General features: G+C 59.0%; 7 protein-coding genes across 7 annotated transcripts; 4 read left to right on the top strand and 3 right to left on the bottom strand.

The window, feature by feature from the left end:
* Positions 1-148: 148 nt before the first annotated feature.
* BKCO1_700063 (purine biosynthesis protein purh) lies at positions 149-2411 on the bottom strand (the record flags this gene model as incomplete). The annotated part of the gene is made up of 5 exons (XM_020278722.1): positions 149-1204; positions 1264-1648; positions 1699-1992; positions 2051-2183; positions 2234-2411. 5 exons carry the CDS (start codon positions 2409-2411, stop codon positions 149-151), a joined length of 2046 nt encoding a protein of 681 aa, XP_020133480.1.
* A 553-nt stretch (positions 2412-2964) lies between these two features.
* On the top strand, positions 2965-3457 carry BKCO1_700062 (mitochondrial 37s ribosomal protein mrp2; the record flags this gene model as incomplete). Its single annotated transcript, XM_020278721.1, has 3 exons — positions 2965-3071; positions 3150-3321; positions 3395-3457. 3 exons carry the CDS (start codon positions 2965-2967, stop codon positions 3455-3457), a joined length of 342 nt encoding a protein of 113 aa, XP_020133481.1.
* A 711-nt stretch (positions 3458-4168) lies between these two features.
* Positions 4169-5675, top strand: BKCO1_700061 (ribosomal protein s14; the record flags this gene model as incomplete). The annotated part of the gene is made up of 2 exons (XM_020278720.1): positions 4169-4236; positions 4286-5675. 2 exons carry the CDS (start codon positions 4169-4171, stop codon positions 5673-5675), a joined length of 1458 nt encoding a protein of 485 aa, XP_020133478.1.
* Positions 5676-7063: 1388 nt separating this feature from the next.
* BKCO1_700060 (phosphoadenosine phosphosulfate reductase) lies at positions 7064-8202 on the top strand (the record flags this gene model as incomplete). The annotated part of the gene is made up of 2 exons (XM_020278719.1): positions 7064-7391; positions 7448-8202. The coding sequence occupies 2 exons, from the start codon at positions 7064-7066 to the stop codon at positions 8200-8202; spliced, it is 1083 nt and encodes a 360-aa protein (XP_020133479.1).
* Positions 8203-9123: 921 nt separating this feature from the next.
* BKCO1_700059 (sulfate adenylyltransferase) lies at positions 9124-11277 on the top strand (the record flags this gene model as incomplete). The annotated part of the gene is made up of 7 exons (XM_020278717.1): positions 9124-9220; positions 9271-9420; positions 9512-9539; positions 9595-9777; positions 9832-9983; positions 10033-10587; positions 10637-11277. 7 exons carry the CDS (start codon positions 9124-9126, stop codon positions 11275-11277), a joined length of 1806 nt encoding a protein of 601 aa, XP_020133576.1.
* A 1677-nt stretch (positions 11278-12954) lies between these two features.
* BKCO1_700058 (uncharacterized protein) lies at positions 12955-14371 on the bottom strand (the record flags this gene model as incomplete). The annotated part of the gene is made up of 2 exons (XM_020278716.1): positions 12955-13791; positions 13844-14371. The coding sequence occupies 2 exons, from the start codon at positions 14369-14371 to the stop codon at positions 12955-12957; spliced, it is 1365 nt and encodes a 454-aa protein (XP_020133575.1).
* Positions 14372-17449: 3078 nt separating this feature from the next.
* Positions 17450-19128, bottom strand: BKCO1_700057 (uncharacterized protein; the record flags this gene model as incomplete). Its single annotated transcript, XM_020278715.1, has 2 exons — positions 17450-18370; positions 18610-19128. The coding sequence occupies 2 exons, from the start codon at positions 19126-19128 to the stop codon at positions 17450-17452; spliced, it is 1440 nt and encodes a 479-aa protein (XP_020133583.1).
* Positions 19129-22816: the final 3688 nt, after the last annotated feature.

Below are 22816 nucleotides of genomic sequence, written 5' to 3'. Positions count from 1 at the left end.
GCCAATGGAACCGCATACGCAGTCGAAATCTAAACGTGTGCGAATGATTGAGCTCAAATCTAAAAACAATGACAGATAAATACAAAACCTCCCAAAGCATGCAAAATCACCACCACTTCCCATGTCTTCCCTCTGCCGCGCAAGAACCTCACACTCCCCATGCCTCTGCAGCCGTCCTTCTCATCTCAGCCTTCTCCGCATCTCCCGCACTGCCCGTTTTCACAGCCTCCTTCAGCGCCTCGAGTCTTGCCGACTGCTCCTCGTCCAGCCCAACGACAGTACCGTCGGCTGCTGCGCCCTTCGCCATCAGCTTGACCAACTTTGGCGCGAACTTGCCCGTCGCGTAGACGACCCCATCTGCCCGCTTCGCCCACAGCGCGACCGTCAGCTTCAGGAACAGCCGGGGGGCGTCGCCGTCGCGCTGCATGTCCCGCACCATGTCCCGCACATACGCCTCCTTGCGCTGCGCAACGTCCGCCACGGGCGGCACGTCCATCTTGGCGGCGAACTTGTGCAGCGACGTACGGACGGCCGCCACTCCTTGCTCGCCGCTCTGCGGGGGGGATTGCTCTTTGAGGACGGCGAGCAGCTTCTTGACGTTGCGTCGCGCGCGCGCGCTGCGCACCAGACCCTTCGCTTCGGCGCGGGCCGCGGCGTCCGGGACGAGTTCTTTGACGACGTACTCGCGCAACAGGTCGAGAAGCTGGGCGCGGACCTTGGCATCCGCCATGGCCGTCTCGGTGGTGGCCGCGGCGTGCAGCTCGAAGCGGGCGGCGACGCGATCCAGCCAGAAGGCGGCGAGCGCGGCGTCAGCGTCGGCCTCGAGGCGGGCCAGCGTGGCGTTGAAGACGGCCTTGGCGCCGCCGTCGCACGAGCATCGCAGGAGGATGGGGAGGAGCGGCGGCGGCAGCTGCAGCTCGTCCATTGCGGGTGCGAGGATGGTGGGCAGGTCGCCCAGCCCGCTCGTCAGCTCCGCGTCCGGCAGCTGGTGCGAGTTGGACCAGAGATGTTCGACATGGGCGCGCACGCGCTCTTTGAAGGCGGCTTGAATGGTGAGGAAGAGGTCCATGCGGATGAGGTAGGGGAAGGTGCCTTCAGAGACGACGGAGCACTCGTCTTCCGACCGGACGATGGCGAGGATGTCGACAAGCGCTTTGGCGGCAGCAGAATGCGAAGCGTCGGGGGAGAGGTCTTGGAAGGGATCCTGATGGGTGTGGTGTTAACAGGTGGCGGCAGCAGGGGGTGCCAAATGGGATGATTTACGCTGATGTTGACGACGGACTTGTCCGCCAGTGTTTGCAGGAGATCTGCGGTGGCTTTGTCGTGCCATGCCTTGGAGACGGCGGTGTCGAAGAAGATGAGAATGTCCTCTGGGTGTTGCGTGTTGACATACCTCTCCGCGGCGCTGATGTCCGGGTACTGCTCTGGCAAAAGATCAACAAGCCACTGGAGGGGACAGGAAGGCGTTGTGCCATCGAGAAGCTCGTCGATCTTCTCATCGCGCGCGCGTTCGAGGTAGCTCGTTGGCGTGAAATCCACGGTGCCTTCGCCGACGGACATCCGGCCCTGAAAGTCAGACCCAAGCCTATCGACAATGAGCTGAAGGAAGGCAGTTGGCAAGACGCCATCTGCCGGAATGCTTTCGGGGCTGCAAGAATGTCAATGGCTCGCTCCATGCCCCAGGAATATGTGACTCACACGCCCGATTGCTGAGCAGCGTCAAAGGCTTCTTGAGCGTCTGCGATGAGTCCATCGAGATAAGGAGGCGAGAAGATGATGGACTTGCGGACCTCTCTAGGATCGCTGGTCTGGGGGTAGAGTGCAAGGCGCGGCCCGTCCCCATCCTCGCCCTTGGCACCATATCGGTTCATAGCAATGAGCTTGTTGATGCTCTCAAGCGCGAGGTTGTTGGCTATGGCGACTCCGGCAGCATACACTACCCGGCCCTGAACCAGCTCCTTGAGGTCATCCTGCAGGCGCTCTGCTTCATGCCTAGAAGCAGGCATCAGCACGGGGAAACACAGAGTTGCTTGCAAACACCGGAACGTACTTGGAGATGGCATTCTGGCCGTCCGTGCTCAGAAGAAGCTCTGCTTCAGGATCTCTCACCAGGGCGGAGAGCTCCTCTTTGGAAATGTCGAAATCAGCGGCGAGGCGAGATAACGGAAGACGGCCCTGGCCCTCTGGGTCCACATTAGCTTTGCAGGCAAGCGAACAGGATGATTAAGCGTACCGGCCTCGATGTGCTCGTTCAGCTTCTGTAAAAGGACGTCTGACCTAATGAAGCCGTCTCCAGAAAGACTAGGGACGAGGCGGACCTCCTGATCGCTCTCGGAAAACGCACGGCTACTGGCGTCCGGGAAGGCGAGCGCGAGGTCGCGCATCTCGTCCAATGAGAACATCTGCGGCATGGTGTCGAGCGGGTGGCAGACTCAACGTACACTTTCGAAGCGCATTCGTCGGGGTTATTTCTCGGCTGTGGCCGAAAGGGGGAGGTGAAGGGGCCCTGGCAAGCAGAGGGCCAAAGACGAAGCTGAAGCAATATGATGGCACACGGACGGAGATCAGCTGCAAGGACCAGGCGGTGCTCGAAATGAGGACGACGGCGTCCAGCGGCAACGATATATGCGAGAAGGGCGCGCGGGTCAGCGCTCGCAGAGGATTCTGTCGGCTGAACAGCGCATTGCAGACGGGCGCAGGCGACGGTGGATGGCTGAGGAATCCATGAGCGCCTGTTTTTGCAAAGCTGCAGCCAGCTGGATGACTCACGGAGAAGGAGGTCGCGTTGATTGCAGCGACGTGCCCTCCAGGCCGCGGCGTCGCCCAAGTCGCGGATCATCTCCGGTGCCGCACGCGCCAATCACCAACTTTCCCGGCCGCCGCCAACACCACCGACAGAGCATCCCACGCCATCCGCACTTGCTGCCATCGCCCGCCGCCCGCCGCCCGCCGCCCGCCGCCGCCATGTCGCAGTTCCGAGCCGCCCGCCTCGATCTGGGCGCCTTCATCAACATCCGCAACATTCGCGACCACACCAAGCGCAAGGTCTTCGCCGAGTTTGAGCCCGAGAGGTGAGCAGAGCCCGCCCGCCTTGCACCGCCCACCTCATTGCGCCCGCTAGCAATGCTAACAGAGCTCGCGCCGCTCAGGCAAGCGCTGCGCTACATGATCCGCAACACCACCCTCCCCGCCCGTGTCCGCGCCCAGGCCCAGCTTGAGCTTTCCCAGATGCACGCCTACACCCGCTCCACCCAGTTCAAGAACAGATGTATCATGGGCGGCAGGGGAAGAGGTATCATGAGCGACTTCAGGATGGGTAGAGTAAGTCTTCCCCGGACCATTGGGGCCGTACGCCGTGCGCTCTGTTTCCGCTGCTGACGTCGATGCCTCGTAGTACCAATTCCGTATCAATGCTCTGGCGGGCAGCATCCCCGGTGTCAAGAAGGCTAGCTGGTAAACGGCGCCGACCAGCAGAAGGTGGTCGTACAACATCGCGAACATTCACAGGGCATCGGGTGGCGTTTGGGACCTTTTTTTCAATCAGTAGCCGAAGCAGATGTCCGGCTGTACAAATGCATCTGGCTGTAGGATTCCTCCATTACCCATGTGAACTGGATGTAGACGGGTCGATTTCTTTCGTCGCCCACTGTGATAGTGGCTCGGCACGTGGCTATGCCTGGCCATGTCAAACTGCATATGCGTGTCTAGTTCGACAAACACCGCCGCCTTGAAAACCACTTCTCAACGCAACCACAGGCTGCAGAAAGAAACTGGCCCACCGACATGCACAGTGGAATACTATGTGGATGCATTTGTATGGTCTTGGTATCCGCATCTACAACCTGGTATCTGCTTCACCTCCTCATAAAGGAAGGCTGGGTGAACCTGCATCTACGTCGGGATATGTGCTTCGACTGCCTTCACAAAGGATTGCCGTAGGTCAATTTCTATCCGCACCCACAGTACTGCTGTGCAGGTGGTCGGTCTCGTGCCTTCCCTGTCTTTTTTTATGTTTGACCCGGCAGGTGCCTGTCGTTTTTGACAATTCAACGACCTCATCATAAATCACCCGTCCGCCTCGCTCGCCCTCCACTACCCAACAACAACTCCCATCCACAGGAGCTGGTCCGATCGGCTTGCTACTCACTCATCATTGGTTGGCGCCGCGATGTTCAAGCTCAGTCAGGCGGGAATTCCTGAGGATCCGTCATACCCGCGGAACCTCTCACAGCTTGGGTATGTGCAATAAATTCATCCAAGTGAGGCTCTGTCTGACAGTTTGCAGGTACTTCATCGACAAACAATCTGAGATCAGAACCATCAGGCCGCCTCACAACTACTACAACTTCTGGATCTCCAACAACGACCGCGTCAACGAGGCCTTTCGCGAGTCCATGCACGCCTGCATCAACGAGGAGATCATTCACCGCATGACGGCTCTAGGAATTCCGCCCATCTACTTGCCTCACCTAGCTACCGAGAAGCCGCATGGCCAAGCCAACGTCCCCATTCTCGTCACGGAAAAAGAAGAATTGAGAAAGCTGAAGAAGGTCACTGTGGTTGTCAACGATGATTTCCAGGACCTTGGTCTCTGGGCATACCGCATCGTTAGCAAGGAACGTGGCCTAGAGGCAGGCTCGGTGGTATCTCTTGCCAAAGCGCTGCACAACTCAGACATTGCGTCTGTCAAAGTCCGCGCGCACTGTGCAGAGAAAGACGAGAGTGGTCCGGATGAGAGCCCGATCTCCAATCCCGGTCCGCACGACTCGGGCCTTGAGCCTGGTGAGGTTCCTACACACCCTGCACAGGAAACCGCGGAGAACGAGAAGCACGACCTGAAAGAGAGCCTTATCTCTAAGCCCGGCGCAAACATTGGTCCGGAATCCCCGATAGCAAGCAAGACGCCCGTGACGAGCACCGAAGACGTCCCATTCAAAGTTCCGGAGAACTGGCAGGCGCCCGGTTTGGTCGTGCTGAACCCAGGCCAGCTCCTCTACTCTTACCGGCTCGACAAAGCTGTAACGAAGCAGTCTTGGGATTCGCAGCCGCGTCCGTCAGCCATCCATCCTGTTCCCAGGATCGATCCTGTCCAGAACAGAGCAGAAGGCCACAGGACGGTCGATGAACATGTCAAGTCGACCTTTGACACGATCCTCAACAGCTCGGACTGGGTGGCGCCTGATGCCAAGATCTACATGATTGGCATTGGAAATGGCGGAGATGCTATATTGAAAACCCTCAGTAAAGAGTGGCCAAAGTACCAGGGCCGCGTCGAGGCCATTGCCCTGACAGATCCGACACCCGTTCACGAAGTGTTCGAGGACCAGGGATTCGTCAGGTTCCTCCGTGACCGTGGTCGCGCACTTGTCCCATCTGCTGAAGCATTGGGCGTGCCGCTTGCTGTCCCACCGCCTGGCTCCAGTGACTTGCCTCAGCACAGTTCGGACTGGGGCTACCACTACTATCCGATCCAGTCCTCCGGCGAGCGGGTCTTTGGCGAGATCATCTTCCCTACTAACCAGCGCGACATCCTTGACTGGTTCGACGGTGTTGCCAACACTGCCGACTACCGCAATCCGCAGATGCAGGTCCCCGAATTTCTTCCTGAGGGTTTGGAGGATGCGGAGATCTTCGATGCGACGAAGGATGCTCCAGAGGAGAAAGCCAATGAGTGAATGGTCAATATGGATGGGCAGTTGAAGCGGATAGCCGAACGTAGAAGCAGGCTAGGTAGTCAATATGCATGGACAGTCAAAGCAGACAGCCACAGTGAATAATACCTACACGTGAGCCGTTGAAGCAGCATGTCTGTGTTATCATCGGCAATATCGGCACCTGCTTGCTGCCGATTTCGGCGCTTGACGAATCCAAGGCGAGGGAATTGTCGGTCAGTGGGATATGGGCTGGCCGCGGTAGGGCCGTGGGGGCACGGAGAGATTTTTTTTTTCTCTCGCCCTACGGATCGAGAGGCAGCAGAGCTAGTGCAGCATTGGTACCGATAGGGGTGCCGTATTCATACAAGTTATCCTAAATCCGCGGTATGTCCGGCCCACGTAACATTGCATAAGCCACAAGGCTGAAGAACAGCTGTGCCGTGGCCATGGCTTTCGCTTCAGTAGCCAGGTTGAGAAAGACCCGCCCCCGGTTCTGGGGAAATGCGGAGAGCTGGAGCAGAGGCGGCAGCCCCAGATGGAGCGGCGAGGTCGATTTTAGGTTGGAGGAGATTCCGTGGGCGGTCGCGACAGAAAGATGTGTGATGATGCCATGGGCGATGGACGGAAACGGCAAAGCTACATCATTGGCCGGCTCGGTCCGCCGTAGGGGGCCACGGGCGGAGATCCACCGCTCCTGCTCCGGACGGCGGCGGACGAGGGCGACCCTCATCACAAAGAGGAGCCGTCACACCGGCACCGGTCAGCAGCGATTGTTAATCAAGCGCCGCCGCACAAAGCGCCAGGGCACAGGGCGCGAGGCCATTGTCAGCGGCACACGGCGGCACACAGGCCCTTCGCCCGGCTGCGCGACTGCGTCGGATGGAAAACCCCACTTCCGCCTCCGAGCTGCTCGCCATCCGCGCTATTCTGACAAATTAGCACGCAAGGAGCTCGGCGGCCGGCCACGTCTTTGCCTTCCGGGCGAGCCCGAGCCCAGATTCCCCGGATCCAACGCGCCTTCGCCGCGGGTGTAGGGCTGAGGAAAAGGGCGAGATGCACGTGAGACGACGCCGGCCAGCTAGTAGCCGCATCGCAATGCCCGTCGCGATCGTCGGCCATGCGCAAAAGACGCCAACGCAGGTGCTGGCGGAAGCCTGACGACGGGCGACGAAATGGCTGCATCATCGCCAGGTACCTTACGCCTCGGAGCAGCCGCCTCGATTGCTCAGCAGGTTTCGATGATTCAGCGCGGCGAGGCTGTAACGCGAGGCCGTGGTTGGCCGTGCGGCGGTGCGAGCGGGCGTACCCCGTCCCGTTTAGGCACGCTAAAATTGCGTGATCAAGAAAACTTATGATGCCTTCAGGTCTGTGATTTCAAAGATGGAGCCGCTGGCGCCTGCCGGCGTTATATGCCCGATGTGACTCTCGGACACGCCGTGTTAACTCGTCTCCCTCCGCTGTCGCACCTCTCTTCATCAACAACTCTTCTGTCGCAAGTCACCTCGCGGAATTGCTTGAGAGCGCGCCACAAAGCTTTCGTCAGCCACTACAGAGCCCCTGCGCCATCTACGCGAGACCCCACCATGTCCGAGTCCAACTTCGACTGCCAGTCTCCCAGGGAGGTCGAGTCGGGCTATGCCAGCGGATGCTCGAGCGAGGCTTCCCTGCCCGACATCTTCTTCAGCAAGCAGCACCTCAAGTTCATCAACCAGCAATTAGCCAAGCTTGAGCCCGAGGGTGCGTCTCATTGTTGCCCCGCCTCGCCGCGCGCCTCACTAACAAAGGGGATGCAGAAATCCTGAGGTGGTGCTTGATCACGCTGCCGTCGCTCTATCAGACCACGGCCTTTGGTCTGACCGGTCTCGTGACCCTTGACATGCTTTCGCGCCTGCCCAACCCCACCAAGACCAACGTCGACCTCATCTTCCTCGACACTCTGTACCACTTCCAGGAGACGCTCGATCTCGTCGACCGCGTCAAGAAGCGGTACAACCACTTCAACCTGCACGTCTACAAGCCCGCCGGCTGCGAGACGCCCAACGACTTCGCCGCCAAGCACGGCGACAAGCTGTGGGAGACCAACGAGGAGCTCTACGACTTCGTCGCCAAGGTCGAGCCCGCCCAGCGCGCCTACGCCGAGCTCCAGGTCAAGGCCGTCCTCACCGGCCGCAGGCGCAGCCAGGGCGGCAAGCGCGGCGACCTGGACATCATCGAGGTGGCCGAGGATGGCCTGATCAAGATCAACCCCATGGCCAACTGGAGCTTCGGCGACGTCAAGAGCTACGTCGAAAAGTACAAGGTGCCGTACAACGAGCTGCTCGACCGCGGCTACAAGAGTGTGGGCGACTGGCACTCGACGCAGCCCGTGGCCCAGGGCGAGGACGAGCGCGCGGGCCGGTGGAAGGGCCGCGAGAAGTCGGAGTGCGGCATCCACAACAAGAAGTCGCGCTACGCGCAGTTCCTGGCCGAGCAGGAGCGGCAGGAGCGGAAGAAGCAGGAGGAGGCGTTAAGTAAGGCGCTGGAGTCGGCGCATGTGGGGGCGGCATGATGCTCCCCGTGGCGATCCGGCTCGGCACCTTCTTCTTTCTTTTGCAGCATATTAGCATCGGCGTTGGTTTTAGCATTCGGATGAGCATGATGCCCCAGTCTGGGACGGCGTTTTGAATTGCAGGGCGGAGATATCAATTGGATTTCGCGGGTTGATTGGTTGCTTGAAAAAGGACAGATTGAACACGCAAAGGGGGGAAGCAGGTAGACAAAAAGGCAGCCGACAGCTGCGTAGCAGGCAAACAATCGAGGCGGCCAACGGCCGGGTTTCGCATGGACGTTGATCAGCGTGGCCGCTTGGCGTTTTGGAGAAACAAGCAACCTTTAATTCCAGCGTCCCAGCCGGGCCTCCCGCCACGGGCCACGGCCCCCTCTCCGCTGTAAATCGCGCACGCCCCGGTGGTTGCGTGGAGCAACCTTCAGCCGACGGAGGGGCGGCGGAGGGGCGGCCACACAGAAAAGGTCCGGTGCCAGGTGGCCGCAAAAAGGCGTTTCTTGGTCATGACGTGACGGCGGCCAAGGGCCTTGTCAATGGCGCGGCAGTTGGCGACAGCAAGGCTTGCGGGTGCGACAGCAACACGCGCGGACGCGGACCAGGAGGTGGAGGCATCGCGGCCGGCGACGTAATCGCCCATTACGGTTATGCGGAGGCTGAGACGCGGCAGCCCGCAATCTGCTCCCGTCGCAACACCTTGCCCGCGCCAGCGCGTGCGGGCGCGCCGCAACTGGCCGGGCGTGTCGCGCGGGAGTGCATCGGCCAACGCTGTTGACGCGGCAGGCTGGGTGTGATTGTCATTAGCTCTACGTACTACCGTGCCTGCTGAATTTCGCAATCCCTGCCCGCCAGGCCACAAGTCCACACCCGAAACGGCCACCACGCCTCCAGAGCCCCATATATATCCGCCGAGTGCCCGCCGCCAGCATGTCTTCGCTCGCCGCTGCTGCTGCTCAGACTTCTCTCGTTCCCTCACTCTCCTCCTCTTCACATCAGTCACGAAATATGGCCAACCCTCCCCACGGTACGCCCGCCCGCCGCTGTCGTCGACCGCCCGCGACTGACTTTCTGCAGGTGGTGTCCTCAAGGACCTTATTGCCCGCGATGCCCCCCGTCGCAAGGAGCTCTCCGAGGAGGCCGACAGGCTTCCCGCCATTGTCCTGTCCGAGAGACAGCTGTGCGATCTCGAGCTCATCCTGAACGGTGGATTCTCGCCGCTGGAGGGTCAGTAGTGCCCCGCCAAAACTTTTTGCGTCGCCGCGGCACCTCCGCCGCCGATGTCGCCCCCGGCCCGCATGCTCACGCCCATGTACAGGTTTCATGAACGAGAAGGACTACACTGGGTGAGTTTGGCCCGCCCTCGAGCCCCGCCGTCCGCGCGCTGACTGAGTTCCGCAGTGTTGTTGAGACCGAGCGTCTTGCCGACGGCAATGTCTTCTCCATGCCCATCACCCTCGATGTCAACCAGCAGACCATTGACGAGGTCGGCGTCAAGCCCGGCGCTCGCATCGTCCTCCGCGACCTCCGCGACGACCGCAACCTCGCCATCCTGACCGTCGAGGATGTCTACAGGCCGGACAAGTGAGCACCCCGCAGTCTTGCGCTGAGGAGGACAAATGGACTGATACCGTCTAGGGAGAGGGAGGCCCGCCAGGTCTTCGACAAGGACGGTGACATTGCTCACCCCGCCATCAAGTACCTGTACAACACTGCTCAGGAGTTCTACGTTGGTGGCAAGCTCGAGGCCATTGACCGTCTGATGCACTACGACTTCGTCGGCCTGCGCTGTATGTTGCTTCGGCGCCCTCTGCAGCTTCAGTTGCTAATTTTCCGCAGACTCCCCCGCTGAGATCCGTCTCCACTTCGACAAGCTTGGCTGGTCCAAGGTCGTCGCTTTCCAGACCCGCAACCCCATGCACCGCGCTCACCGTGAGCTGACGGTCCGCGCTGCCCGCCAGCGCCAGGCCAACGTCCTCATTCACCCCGTCGTTGGTCTCACCAAGCCCGGTGACATTGACCACTTCACCCGTGTCCGTGTCTACCAGGCTCTCCTGCCCCGTTACCCCAACGGAATGGCTGTCCTGGGTCTTCTGCCCCTGGCCATGCGTATGGCCGGTCCCCGTGAGGCTGTCTGGCACGCCATCATCCGCAAGAACCACGGTGCTACCCACTTCATCGTCGGCCGTGACCACGCTGGTCCTGGCAAGAACTCCAAGGGCGTCGATTTCTACGGCCCGTACGATGCCCAGGAGGCTGTTTCCAAGTACAAGGACGAGCTCGGTATCGAGATGGTTCCCTTCCAGATGATGACTTACCTTCCCGACGCCGATGAGTACAAGCCCAAGGACGAGGTCGATGCTGGCGTCAAGACTCTCGACATCTCCGGCACTGGTAAGTCACGCCTCGATGTGGACTCGAATGCAGCTGCTAACGGCTCTAGAACTCCGCAAGCGTCTGCGCACCGGTGCCCACATCCCCGAGTGGTTCTCGTACCCCGAGGTCGTCAAGGTCCTCCGCGAGTCGCACCCTCCCCGCAACAAGCAGGGCTTCACCATCTTCCTTACCGGATACCAGAACTCTGGCAAGGACGCCGTTGCGCGTGCCCTCAACGTCACCCTCAACCAGCAGGGTGGCCGCAGTGTCTCGCTGCTGCTCGGCGAGACTGTCCGCCACGAGCTGTCGTCGGAGCTTGGCTTCACCAAGGCGGACCGCGACCTCAACATCCACCGCATCGGTTTCGTCGCGTCGGAGCTCACCCGCGCCGGCGCCGCCGTCATCGCCGCGCCCATCGCGCCCTTCGAGGAGAGCCGCAAGGCCGCCCGCGAGATCGTCGAGAAGTACGGCTCGTTCTTCCTTGTCCACGTCGCCACCCCGCTCGAGTACTGCGAGGCCACGGACAAGAAGGGTGTCTACGCCAAGGCGCGCCGTGGCGAGATCAAGGGCTTCACCGGTGTCGATGACCCGTACGAGGCTCCCCCCAAGGCCGACCTGGTCGTCGACCTGTCCAAGTCGAACGTCAGGACCATCGTCCACCAGATCGTCCTTCTGCTCGAGGCTGAGGGTCTCCTGGACCAGTTGTAAAGTCTTAAGAAGCGAGTACAGGGGTTTTTGGTATAACGGGATATGTTATGTGTTCTGTGTTTCTTTTGGGCGCGAAACGAAAAGGAAATCGGTATAACTGCAGTATGGGCATCTTTTGAATACCACGAGATATCATAGACGAGGCAAGCAGTCAGTCGTTCGGTCGACTGGCTATCATCACATCCATCTGGTAGATTGGATGTAGTGCGCTTGTCAAGGATAAATTCAGAAGCGATTGTTATGATGATTGGACCAAAGTACTATGATCTCCATCGTGAAGACTCTAATTGAGTTGGAGCTGTCCTCTGGGCATGAATGACCCGTATGATAAGGGGCAAAGCGTTCCCGGCTGAGTAGCTGAAACCCATGTCGGTATATTTGCTCCCTACTACCTTCCTTCCCGGGCTTCCGGATCTTCACTTGTGTTTACCGCTTATCGTGGCATTGGCTGGATCAGATGAGAACATCACTTTCCAAAGCTCATTCTGCTTATCGTTGTCCCTGACATCGGATACGAGGTCACGTCGGATGTCCAGGAGCACACATCCACAAGAACATCCTTTATACCCGTACAAGGTGAGTATAGCTCTCTCTACGGTTACGTCAGGATCAGTCAATCCTTTTGTGGTCGTCCGCTGCTATGTTTCGTGACGCTCCGTGCCGTAGAGTCGTAGCAGATTCCGGATGGGGTGAGAAGCATTTATCCAGATGCAAATGCGGAACTTGGACTCAGGCAATTGGCGTTTGAATCCGGACATCAACTACATCCTTACTAATACTTATGGAGGGTTGGCGTCACCTATACGGGCACGAGTGTCTTGAGTTTTCCGCTTTGCAGTCACGTCCCAACAACCTCTTTCAATTTGCTGGCCCCTTACCACCCCATCGATTCCGTTGTGATCGTCGACGACGAGGACGAGGGTGCAGTGGAAAGCCGTCTCGAGAAAACCTCCATGGTCAAGGCTGGAGAGGAGGGCGAACGTTTCTTACTGCACTCAGAGTTCTCCACGTCGAACTCGATGAGGGGTTCGATGGCTGGATAATTTAGGGATGATATCTCCATCAACGTCTTCGCTCGACGAGGGCTCAGAATATGTCAGTGGTATATCGAATGATGTTACTTCATTCCATTCTCTGATGGCCGGCCCTGCTTAATCGTGAATTGTGTGGCCGTACCAATGCATCCAGTCGTTCCATTTGACTGCCCACGTAAGTTGGGTGCAATGGTGCCGGCTTCGAAATTTTGCATTCTGCTGTGTAGGCGACATCACATTGAATTGCAAGAAGCTCCGATCCTCGTGTGTCCTGCAAGGGACGCCATGTTTTCACTAAGGGGTCCAAGTCAACATCTAAGCGTGAGTGCGAGCGTCAAAACTGTAGACACGTTACGACATAGGAGAAGTCCACCACCCACGTAATATGGTACAACCTCATCATGAGACGGAAATCTACGATCGAAGACCAGCTTCACTTCTGGATCCCTGTTATCGAGCCAAGCAAATCATCCACCAAAACTTCATCCTCTAATGGTATCTTCCCAACTTTTGCGCACACACATAAGGGATATCTATCGGAACGCCAGGCCCAATGCGTACAGGCAAGCAAAAAAACAATGCAACAACAGCATGACCATTCATCCACAACCACGACTAAAAAAAAATAAAAAAAACCTCATACTCAAGGAGAGTCGTCGCGCGTCCGGTTATTCCCGCTCCACTTGGAAGCAGAACTCAAACTGTCCTCCCTCTCCTTCTCGCACGAGTCGGCGCCGTCGGGCATCATGCGGCCGCGAGCGTACGTGATGCCGGCGATGTCGTCCAGCTCCATCGGGTCGCTCCGCACGATGACGGTCGTCTCCGTCTTCACCGCGAGCACGGCGCGCGGCGCCAGCCGGGGCGGGTTGAGCAGCTCCGTGCTGTCCTGCCGCACCAGTACGTGGTCGCTCCCGCCGTTGTGGATGAGGATGGAGCCGCGGAAGCCGGGGCCGGCGCCGGCGCCGGCCTCGATGGTGGTGGTGGTGCCGAAGAGCTGGCGGTTCTTCCAGAAGGGGAAGGAGGACTGGAAGGTGTTGATGAGGTCGTCCTCGGCGGCCTGCGCGCGAGCGGCTTCCTCGTCGTTGTCGGCGGCGCCATCGTCCTCGTTGCTGCCGGGGGAGACGAGGACGTCGCGGGTGAGGCAGAAGACGGAGACGTCGAGCCAGCCGGTGCAGGCGATCATGGCGCCGGCGAGGACCAAGTGTTCCATGCTGGTCTCGGCGCCGACGACGCTCTGGAGGCGGGCGGTGGCGAGGGGGAGCGTGCAGACGACGTAGACGAGCGGGTAGACGACCATCATGTAGGCGGCGCGTTGGGCTTTGGCCGTCTTGGCGGGGCAGCGGAAGTGGTTTCTCTGGATGCGCCGGCGGATGATCCAGAAGAGGGCGCTGTAGAGGAAGACGGTGCCGAACTCGGCGACGAAGATCCAGAAGTAGTGGCCCCATAGGCGTAGCTTGGGGTATTTGATGTTGATCCAGCACTGTAATTGGGGGTGAGCTGGAGCAGTGATGGCAAGGAGGGAGGGGACTTACCCAAGCACCAGCACGGACGTAAAGGTCGACGGGATGGTTGGAGACACCAATGATGGCAGCAAGAAAGACGAATGCCCAGATAGTGGCGCAAACGATGTAGAAGGTGTGGTGTTCGAGTTTGTAGGACAGAGCTATGCAGGCGAAAGTGTGAAGGCCGATGGCGACGGCCCACCAGCCGCTTGCAAGGTCGCCGACGGATACGAACCAGCCCTGGGCGTAGCAAGAGGGTGAAGTGACGTCGATTGCATCCCGCAAAAGCCACTCGATGTTGATGAAGAAGGCGATTGCTTGTTGGAAGTCGGCAAGGAGAAGGTTGAAGATGAGGAAAAGGAACTGATTCTGAGCACCGTGGGCTTTTCTTTGCCACCGGGAAAAAAGAGTGCGGGCGAGGACAACAAGAAAAATAAAGGAAGAGACAAGTGACATGAGACTGAAGACGACTACTGCTGTGAGACCCCTGGTCATGACATGTGTTAAAGGAGAGAGGGAGCCGGATTCTGAAGGCGTATCAGCTACATTATGGGCCATTGTGGCGCGGAAGACGGAGGGAAGAACAAGTGAGGCTGGTATGCATGCGGGAGGATTTCAACATGGCGGGACGGGAGAGGCGTGCCGGGCATATGTAGCCGCGGTCGGAGGCAGCGGAGGGCAGAGGTATAACGGCGAGTCGTGCTAGTGGCGGCGGCGCTACGGGGGTATCCTGATGCTTAATTCTGGCCATGAGTTGATGCGTGCGCTTAAGAACAGACGCATGATGCGGGCGTTGGTTTGTCAAGCTTGCGAAAGCATTGGGCCCGGACTGGCCGGCTGCGTCCATGCGAGAAGCGGAAGGTGGGTAAAGCTCGAAAGCCACGGCGAGGAGGCAGGCGAGCCGAGGGAAGGGTCCGCGTTGGGCAACTGACGATGAGATGATGAGTTGCCGTGTGAAGGGCGCTCGGGTGCACCCAGCGCGGAACCAGGCTGGCGGGTAGCAACGGCGGGCGCACATGGATGGGGCTAGTGACATGGGTCTCGAATCATGGAGGCCACGAGCGAGGCCGAAAGCAGACTGGGGTCGGAGCTGGGGTCGTCGAGCTGATGATGAAGAGCCGTCGCTTGGGGCTGGTGTTGAGCCTGACTCGCTGCTCCGCCGCCGCTGCCTCGCCTCTTCGCCTGTTCGCTTCTTCGCCCCTTCGCCCGCCTCCGCCTCTACTCGCCTCCGCCTCTGCCCTCTCCGCCTCGCACCGGACCCCTGGCCACGCCGACCTGCCATGTTTTGCCTGCTGCTCGTGCACCGCACCGCCCCGCCCCGCCGCGCCCGCGCTGAGGCTACGTCGCAGCCGGCTTGTCTGTTGTTTCACCTCCAGAGCATGTCCCCAGCGCCCATGCCGTCGATCCACCCCCGCCCCAGGCTGCTCCACTTGTACATCACGACCATCACCCATGCCAGAGTCATGTTCCCCTCGAGGACCAGCTTTGGGCCTGCACACCAACACGTCAGAGAGCAGACAGGATGTCCAACATACAGCACACACACCTGCGCACACGAGCTCCGGGCTGCCTCCACCTCGTAACACAGACCCCGTAACGTTGGCCGACGCAGCAGCGCCCGCGCGGCCCGGCACGGTGCCGCCGCCAACTCGCAATGGTCTGGTGTCGTCGCTGCCCAAGTCTGGTCTGCATGATGATCTGCTGAGATGCCTCGGCACATGGATGGCGAAACAATATCTATGCTGCCGCCGAGCCAAGCCCAAGTGCCGGGCGGCAGTCATGATCTCTCACTTGCAAATCTCCAAGACTCGAGCCAACTCCTCTCTCTGCTACCGCCAGCCAAACCCTAACTCTGCCGCTCGTGTTCTGGGCCCGCCCTTTCTCTCTCTCTCTCCCTCATACCATAGCGTGCCTTTCTGCTTGCTGACGAAACCATGTCGTGCTCGGCTCATCTGCCGCGCCTGCTTCCTGCTTGACGACATGATCACCATCGTATTTTCGCTCTGTGCGGTCGTGACCCGAGGCACTGCTGCTGCCGACTAGTCATAAAATGCTGACATGGTGCAGCCACAGCCGCGCAGGCGCCTGACAAATTCTCCGGTCACTGACTCGAGCCCAAGGCCGTTGCCGAGATTGATAAGGCAGCGCCTCTGATCAGGGTCCTCCTTACTACTGATGCCCAGTCTCCCCACTGCTCGCCATATGACCGTCAGGGACCGTCGGCACTCGAGTCACGGCCGTTCTTGGCATACTCTAATGCTCCCCCCACCCTAGCGACGATGAATCTTGACCCACTATTATCTCTTCAGGCTGGAGCTCTTACGGCGGAGATGGTGAGACCGACGAGAGCTTAAGCGAACTTCATGGTGCGATACCGCATGGATTTCGACCGGCGGCGGAACTTGGAAAAACCCCCCCCAGAGTATGGTTTAGACGATGCTTCCACGGATTCAAGTCCGCCGACTTTGCATTGAGATACGGCCCCTCTCCGATGGCGCAAAGGAGATAGCCGAAGTAAAGTACTCACCGAGGTATTTTTCCGCCTACAGTACTAGCAATGTCATTGCTACCTTACGCGTGGCGGTTGACGCCGTTCGAGTATAAGGTAAGCCACGATTCTAGACTTTGGCACCACTAGTCGCCTCTTTCTCTTTGTCACGCATGCTCTTCGTCTTCTACAAAAGACAGCGCCACCACACCCTACTCCCCCCAAGCACTTATTGCCTTGAAACAACACTAACTTTGCAGAATTGGGGTTGATGGAGCTTGTGTCCGAATGCTCCGGTTCACATAAATATTGCGCATCTATGCCCAAACGACTGCTTTAGCTATCTGTCCTCGTGGGTTCTTCGATGCTCAAGATCCCTCACCTTTCCATCATTCAAACGACCCGTCCTCCATTCCTGGAAGCAATCCTAATCGAACATTGCTTCGAATGCATTGCTTCAGCCACAGAAACACCCAGTTGACAAGACTGAGCCAGCCAACCTGTCAGGGAGACGGAAAGGAGAGAGGAATGAGATTAAAATTAAGTATGAGAAAAGGCTGTGTGGTCTCACAAGTTGGAGATTCTTCCATATCCCGAGCGCTTCCTAACAAAGCCCCTTGCGTAAGAGACATGTTCATCCACCGCCGTTTTGACATGATCTCCTTGGCTGATTTGGTCGAGATTAAGATAGTAGCTAATGTCTTACATGCCGATCTACCATGTAAGAATCGATCAAAAGAAGACGAGGGGGTATGTGAATGTGTAAAAAGAAAAGAAAGAAACAGGAGGGAAAAAAAAGAATATAGCCTTCCCAGGTCGTGTCCACCTTTTCCATATATTGATCCTCCTCGCCACCCATGCATTTGTATTGAGAAGAGAGCAAGGAAACAACGAGAGTGAAAACAAAAAGGCCGTACCCAGTCCGGTATCCAGGGTATCTCAGATGCTAGAAAAAAAAAGAGAAAGGAAAAGAAGGAGTATACAAGTCATTCCAGGCCAGCGTACATGCGCATCGTCAATGATTTGATTGGTGGGGAAAAACAAAAATCCAGGAGAACAGTTGGAAATTTTTTGGAAAAGCTTCGATTCCAGATATTGTTCGGTGTTGTGTTCGTGTCGTTTTGTCCTTTGTGTGGTTCGTTGATTCTTTAGTATGGACTACCCGACCTCGGCCTCATGGCGTTTGAATTGCCCACCACATCGACACTTCTACCGATGGGCGTCGAGTTGCCGCTACTACCATTGCTACCACCCTCACCGGGCAGCATGAAGCCGTCAGCGGGCTCGACCCTGATCTCGACCTTTGTCTCGGCGCGCACACCACCAAGCCCGGCGAGGATGGAGTCGGTGCTGCCACGAGGGGTGGACTCGCGGGCCGAGGTGCTGCTACTGCGGGCACGGGTAAGGCCATGTGTGGATGGTGTGCTGCTGGCCTTGTGCTTGGGGCGGCCGACGCGCTCAGTGGCGCCATGGACGCCACCCTTGGAGAGTTCATCCATGTCGATGAAGCTGGAGCCGCGGGCGTCGAGACCGCCGGTGATGGTGACGGTGTGATCGGCGCCCATCCCGCCCTTGCGGTCGCTAAACGATGAGATGTCCCAGCCCGTGGCAGTTTGGCTGCCGTGGCCACCATAGCCGGTGCGCCCGCCAGAGGAAGAGGCGCCGGCCTTGCCAGCCCCACCTTGGTGCGGCTCAATCTCGTTGGAGACGAGCACGCGGCGGGTCAGCGCATACAGGGCGGCATCGACCCAGCCGCACGACGTCATCATCGAACCAGCGGCGCAGTAGTAGGCAATGGGCAGTTTCTGGCCCGTCATGGTGGCCATGCGGCCCGCCGCCAGGGGCAGCGTCAGCAGCACGTACGTGAGCGGGTACAAGACCATGTAACGCGCCGCCTGTGAGACCTTGGACTGTGTGCTGTGCTGTTGCGCGCTCGCGATGCTGACGAGCTGCTTGCGCAGGTAGATGAAGATGAGGGCGTAGATGATGACGGTGCCGAATTCGATGATGAAGATCCACAGGTAGTGCAGCCAGAGGCGCTCCGTCTCGTACTTGTCCGATGCCCAGCACTGGTAAGAGATGCACGTTAGCCTTTACGTTCTGGTAAGATTGCTAAGCGTGTTGCAATGATGGGAGTCGAAGCATTTCCTAGCTCAAGGTTCATATCCCAGCCCTGGCCTGCCACAAAGCTCCAATGTTCGTGCAGAGTAAGCTGGCAGAGTTTTCGGCAAACCTGACCCATTTTTACCGTTGCTCCTTTGATCTTGATCCATGATCGCTTTTTGAAGAAAAGAAAGGAGTCACCTACCCAAGCACCAGCCGCGGTAAAATAGTCACTCCCATGCAGTGCCGGACCAAGCACCGTCAACAGCAAGGCGAGCGCCCAGATGACGATCGTACCGGTTAAGAAAATTCTGAAGGGCAGCTGGCGGCCTTTGACGATGCTGAAGAAGGTGTGCAGGGCGATGGCGAGGACGAACATGCCGGAGGAGATATCGCCAATCTGGACGAGCCAGGCCTGACCAAAGCAAGCAGGGCTTGGAGCCAGCATACTATCGGTGTGGATCCAGTGGAAGCTGATGAGGAAGGAGATGGACTGCTGCAGGTCGGCCAACAGTAGATTGTAGATGAGCAACACGTACTGGTTGTAACCAACGTAGCTGCGGTAATGCCTGCGCCACGACACCAGACGGTACGTGATCCAGCAAAGAAGTCCCAGCGTCGCCACCGTCGACATCAGCGCGAAAATTCCAACCGGCCACAGCCCCCGCCGCAGGTTGTCCGGCAGCGGATCCACGCTGTACGGCCAAGGAAAGTACTGCGGCATGTTTTTGGATTCCAAATTGCGGATCAATGAGTTCCTCGCTCTCGTCCTGGAGTTTAATTCCTTTGAGACCTTTTCTGTGTTCAGGATTCTCTCCGTTGTCCTGGTGTGATCGGGTTGTCGGCGTGTCCAGGGTTATACGACGACGTATGGATCGCTCGCTTAGGCCGGGAAGTCGTATATTCGTAGACGTCGATCAGCTCTGAACCCCCAAGCGCATGTCGCGAAGTATTAGTCCTTCACTTCTTCTCCGGTCCTTGCAGCCGTTTTCGTAGAGTGCCTCGTGGGGGAGATATGGATCACTGGAGCGACTGTGTCGAGACAGACGAGATGAGAGAGCAAGAGAAGGAATGGAGGGAGGAGGGCTGATATGAGAAAGAACGAGGGTCCGTGGGGCTGAACAGGAAGTGGTATCCGAGGAGGACTATAGGGCGGGGAGGAGGGGTTTCGAGGCACAAGGCGAGTCAAGATCAGGGACGAGCGGATGATGGAAGATCGGCCTTTGGGCGGGAGAGGAATTCGGCAGTCTTTTTCGGTGGACCAGGGTGGTGATTAGCAGGCGGATCAGTGGGGGACGAGGCGAGAGAAGGTGGCAGCTGAGGGAGTGCGCTATGGCAGATCAAACGGGAGGGAGAGGACGCGGATGCGGCTGCTAACGCAGACTGGCCCAGCCCGGGCTGCCATCTCTCGTCCCCACTGGCCATCCTTCCGGCAGCCTGAGGAAGTTGGACCGGGGGATGCTGGACAGGCCGCACGCCATAAGCTTTTCCGACGGCCATGATGCCCGCTTGGCCGGTTCAGCGTGGGATTCGGGCCGCTGCCATTGGACTATTTTTGTGGGTTGGGGCGGGCCCCGGTGCCCTGGTGACAGGGTGTTGGAGGCGCCCTCGGTGCAGCTCCGGGGCGTGCATGCTGTCGAAATGCTCTCTGCAGCGGAAGGATTGTGGCTAGGTGACGGGGCGACCGCAGAAGCACCGTTGTCTCTTGATTCCCATCTCGAATGCCCATGGCCGTCGGCTGAGGCGGGAGGCTCCGCTGAGAGTGGTGGCGGCTGAGCATGGCACCAGGAACCAGGGCGGCACGTCGCCTGGCGCGGTCCAGATGGCGCAGCAGGGGGGGCCGCGGAGACGACTACGTAAACAGCAGCGTGGGTTGGATGGTGTCAGGCGAATGACGGGGCAGAGTGTTGTTGCTGGCGGCTGGCCAGGCACCTGCCACGATCTGCGCCCCCAAGAGCATGGGGTAGGCAGGCGCCGATACGGCGCCCGCCCGTTATGGAGCGCTGCGCCGGTGATCAGCAGGGGTACCTGCTTCTTCTTCCTGCACAACCGCGTCCAGCAGGCAGCCGCGAGACAGACGGCGCGGGCACGACACGACACCAACGGCGCACCGCACCGCCAGCTTACCAGCTCGCCAGCAGCGGCGGGAATCTTGGTTGCGACGGGCGCAAGAAGGGTGCGCCAGCGGGGCGGGAGCGCAGTCCCGGCGGGAGGAAACGCCGCCAGCGGGGACAACCAGCTTAGACACCAAGCACAGCGACGCGAAAGGCTTGCCTCGCGCGCCTGACTCGCATGCTCTGGCCGCGACGAAACGGCGCCGACTCGACTGGTGCAGCCACCCAGCGCAGCGTTTCGCTAGTGGGCGCTACGTTCGACAACCGCATCACACAGCGGATTAGCGGCGCCCATCCTCATCCTCTATCGTCCCCAAACGCCAAGCCGTCTCTGTCTGCCCTCGCCAGTATTTGCATTCCGGCGCATGGGCTGTCCATCACCAGAAAACCGCCGAATGCTTGCCAGGCAACGTGACAGCTGCCAGCTCTCGTCGCGCCCGCCTTGTCCAGAACAACGCCTCAGCACCTGCGCCTAACCATTTCAGGTTGCCGGGCCCGGGAATGATTGCACAGGGCATCTCCGGCGACATTGGCCTTCAACAGCGTTGGGTGCGGGGTAGGAGACGGAGGACTTTGCGATTCAGTAGTGCTGGTCCATGGCCCGGCCAAGCTTTCCGGGGCTCGAGACGGAACTACTGCAGGCACGCAGGGCTGAGGACGAGGAACAAGAAAGAGGGGCACCCACTGCAATCCCGCCCTTGCAGTGTCGTCCTCACCTCACACGCCCAGATTGTCGGCGGATGGGGCGCGCAAATTGCACAGCAACTTCTCGGCTCCACTATGCCACATGGTGTGTCGTCCAGCAGGATGATCCACCCTCATCAGCACCCGCAAATCCTCGGCTTCAGGTTCCGTTGCGCGCGCGCCGAAAGGACCAAGGGATTCACAGCCAACAGCCCCACTTTGGCACCCAGCAAATGCAACAAGGGGATCCGCCGCCTGTGCGGACGACGCCTTAAGCGACAAACGGAACTGTTCCCGACCGCTCTGATACTCAATACTGTGACTTGCGCGTCGCTCCCGCCGCGGCTCGTCGGCGCTGCGGTGCGGGTGGGGGCGTCGCCGCATCAAGACGATCGCTGTTGGCCACAGGCGAAGCTTAATGTTGTAACAAGCCTTTCGCGCAGCAGACGCTCTGCTCGGCCAGTTGTGGCGCATGACGTCGTCCAAGGCACCGTGGAAACAAAAAAGCAAAAGGGACGCGAATCCTGCAGGAAGCCGGCACTGTTTCTTCGTCTAACGGCGCCGGCTACCTCGGCTGCCGCTGCTACGTAGTAGTACGTACCTTCTCGCCCCCGTTCTGGAATAATCCTCGGGGATAGCGAGCCCTCGTCGATCCACCCGCCGATCCACCTTTAACAATCAACACGAAGACGCTCCCTTGCTTTCGCAACCACTTGACGAAATCCCCGGTGGGGCTGCGCGGCAAGCACCTACAGATGCTCCACTTCGCCGTCTGGAGCTAATGCTTTGCGCCAGCTCACAATGTTACCCTCAGCCCACACCTCCTTTCCCCCAATAGAGAAATTGCTTTCGTCTTCATCAGTTCTCGGTCCTTTCCAGCAGGGCTGGGCTCGGTGTTCGGCACGCCTTCGTCAGCGGAAAGGCCGCCGCGGTGCAGAAATCACCGAGAAGCGCACACTGGGCGGGAACATCCGTTTGCCATTGTCCATTCACCTCGTTATCAAGGATGGTACAAGCACTGTGGCACTATTGATGCATGGCCAGAACCACGCCCTAAATTCACCCGCACTTCGGAAGCTGCACCTCGGAAAACCATGCAGGCAGCCGACCTCTGCGGCAGATCTCCCCGCTCCCGCAGGAGCCTTCCGAAATCCTATCACGTAGGTAGCTCCCCTGTAGTTGCCCTGGCTCTGACATTTAGACTTTGGTATGAATTCATGCGTGGGGCTCCTCTCTACTCTTCTTACTGGACACTGCTATCCCTGAGCATATCGTCTCAGGTCCGTCCGATGCCCTGCTTTAAGCTACACACCTAAGCGCAACGAACCTGTTGGCGTCCATATCGCGCGCTCTGCTGTCCGCCGCAACCAGCCATCAATGTGCAGATGCCATCGAAGGATCGACAAGCCTACAGCCGCCTGTTTTTTTTTTCGTTCTGCTGCTCAGCCTGCATCGTGTCCAGTTGCTGACCTCGGTGCTCCCACGGCGACGCATGGGAGAATGACGAAGGAGCCAAGCTATCAACCGCACTATCGACCGTTCGACCGGTGGGGCCGTGGGCTTCGTCGGTCTCGTCTCCCTCATACACTACTGCCCTCTCGCCTTGTCTTCGTC

This window comes from Diplodia corticola (assembly GCF_001883845.1).
Source record: "Diplodia corticola strain CBS 112549 chromosome Unknown scaffold7, whole genome shotgun sequence".
Lineage (NCBI taxonomy): Eukaryota > Fungi > Ascomycota > Dothideomycetes > Botryosphaeriales > Botryosphaeriaceae > Diplodia > Diplodia corticola.
This window is presented reverse-complemented; position numbering and strand designations above follow the sequence as displayed.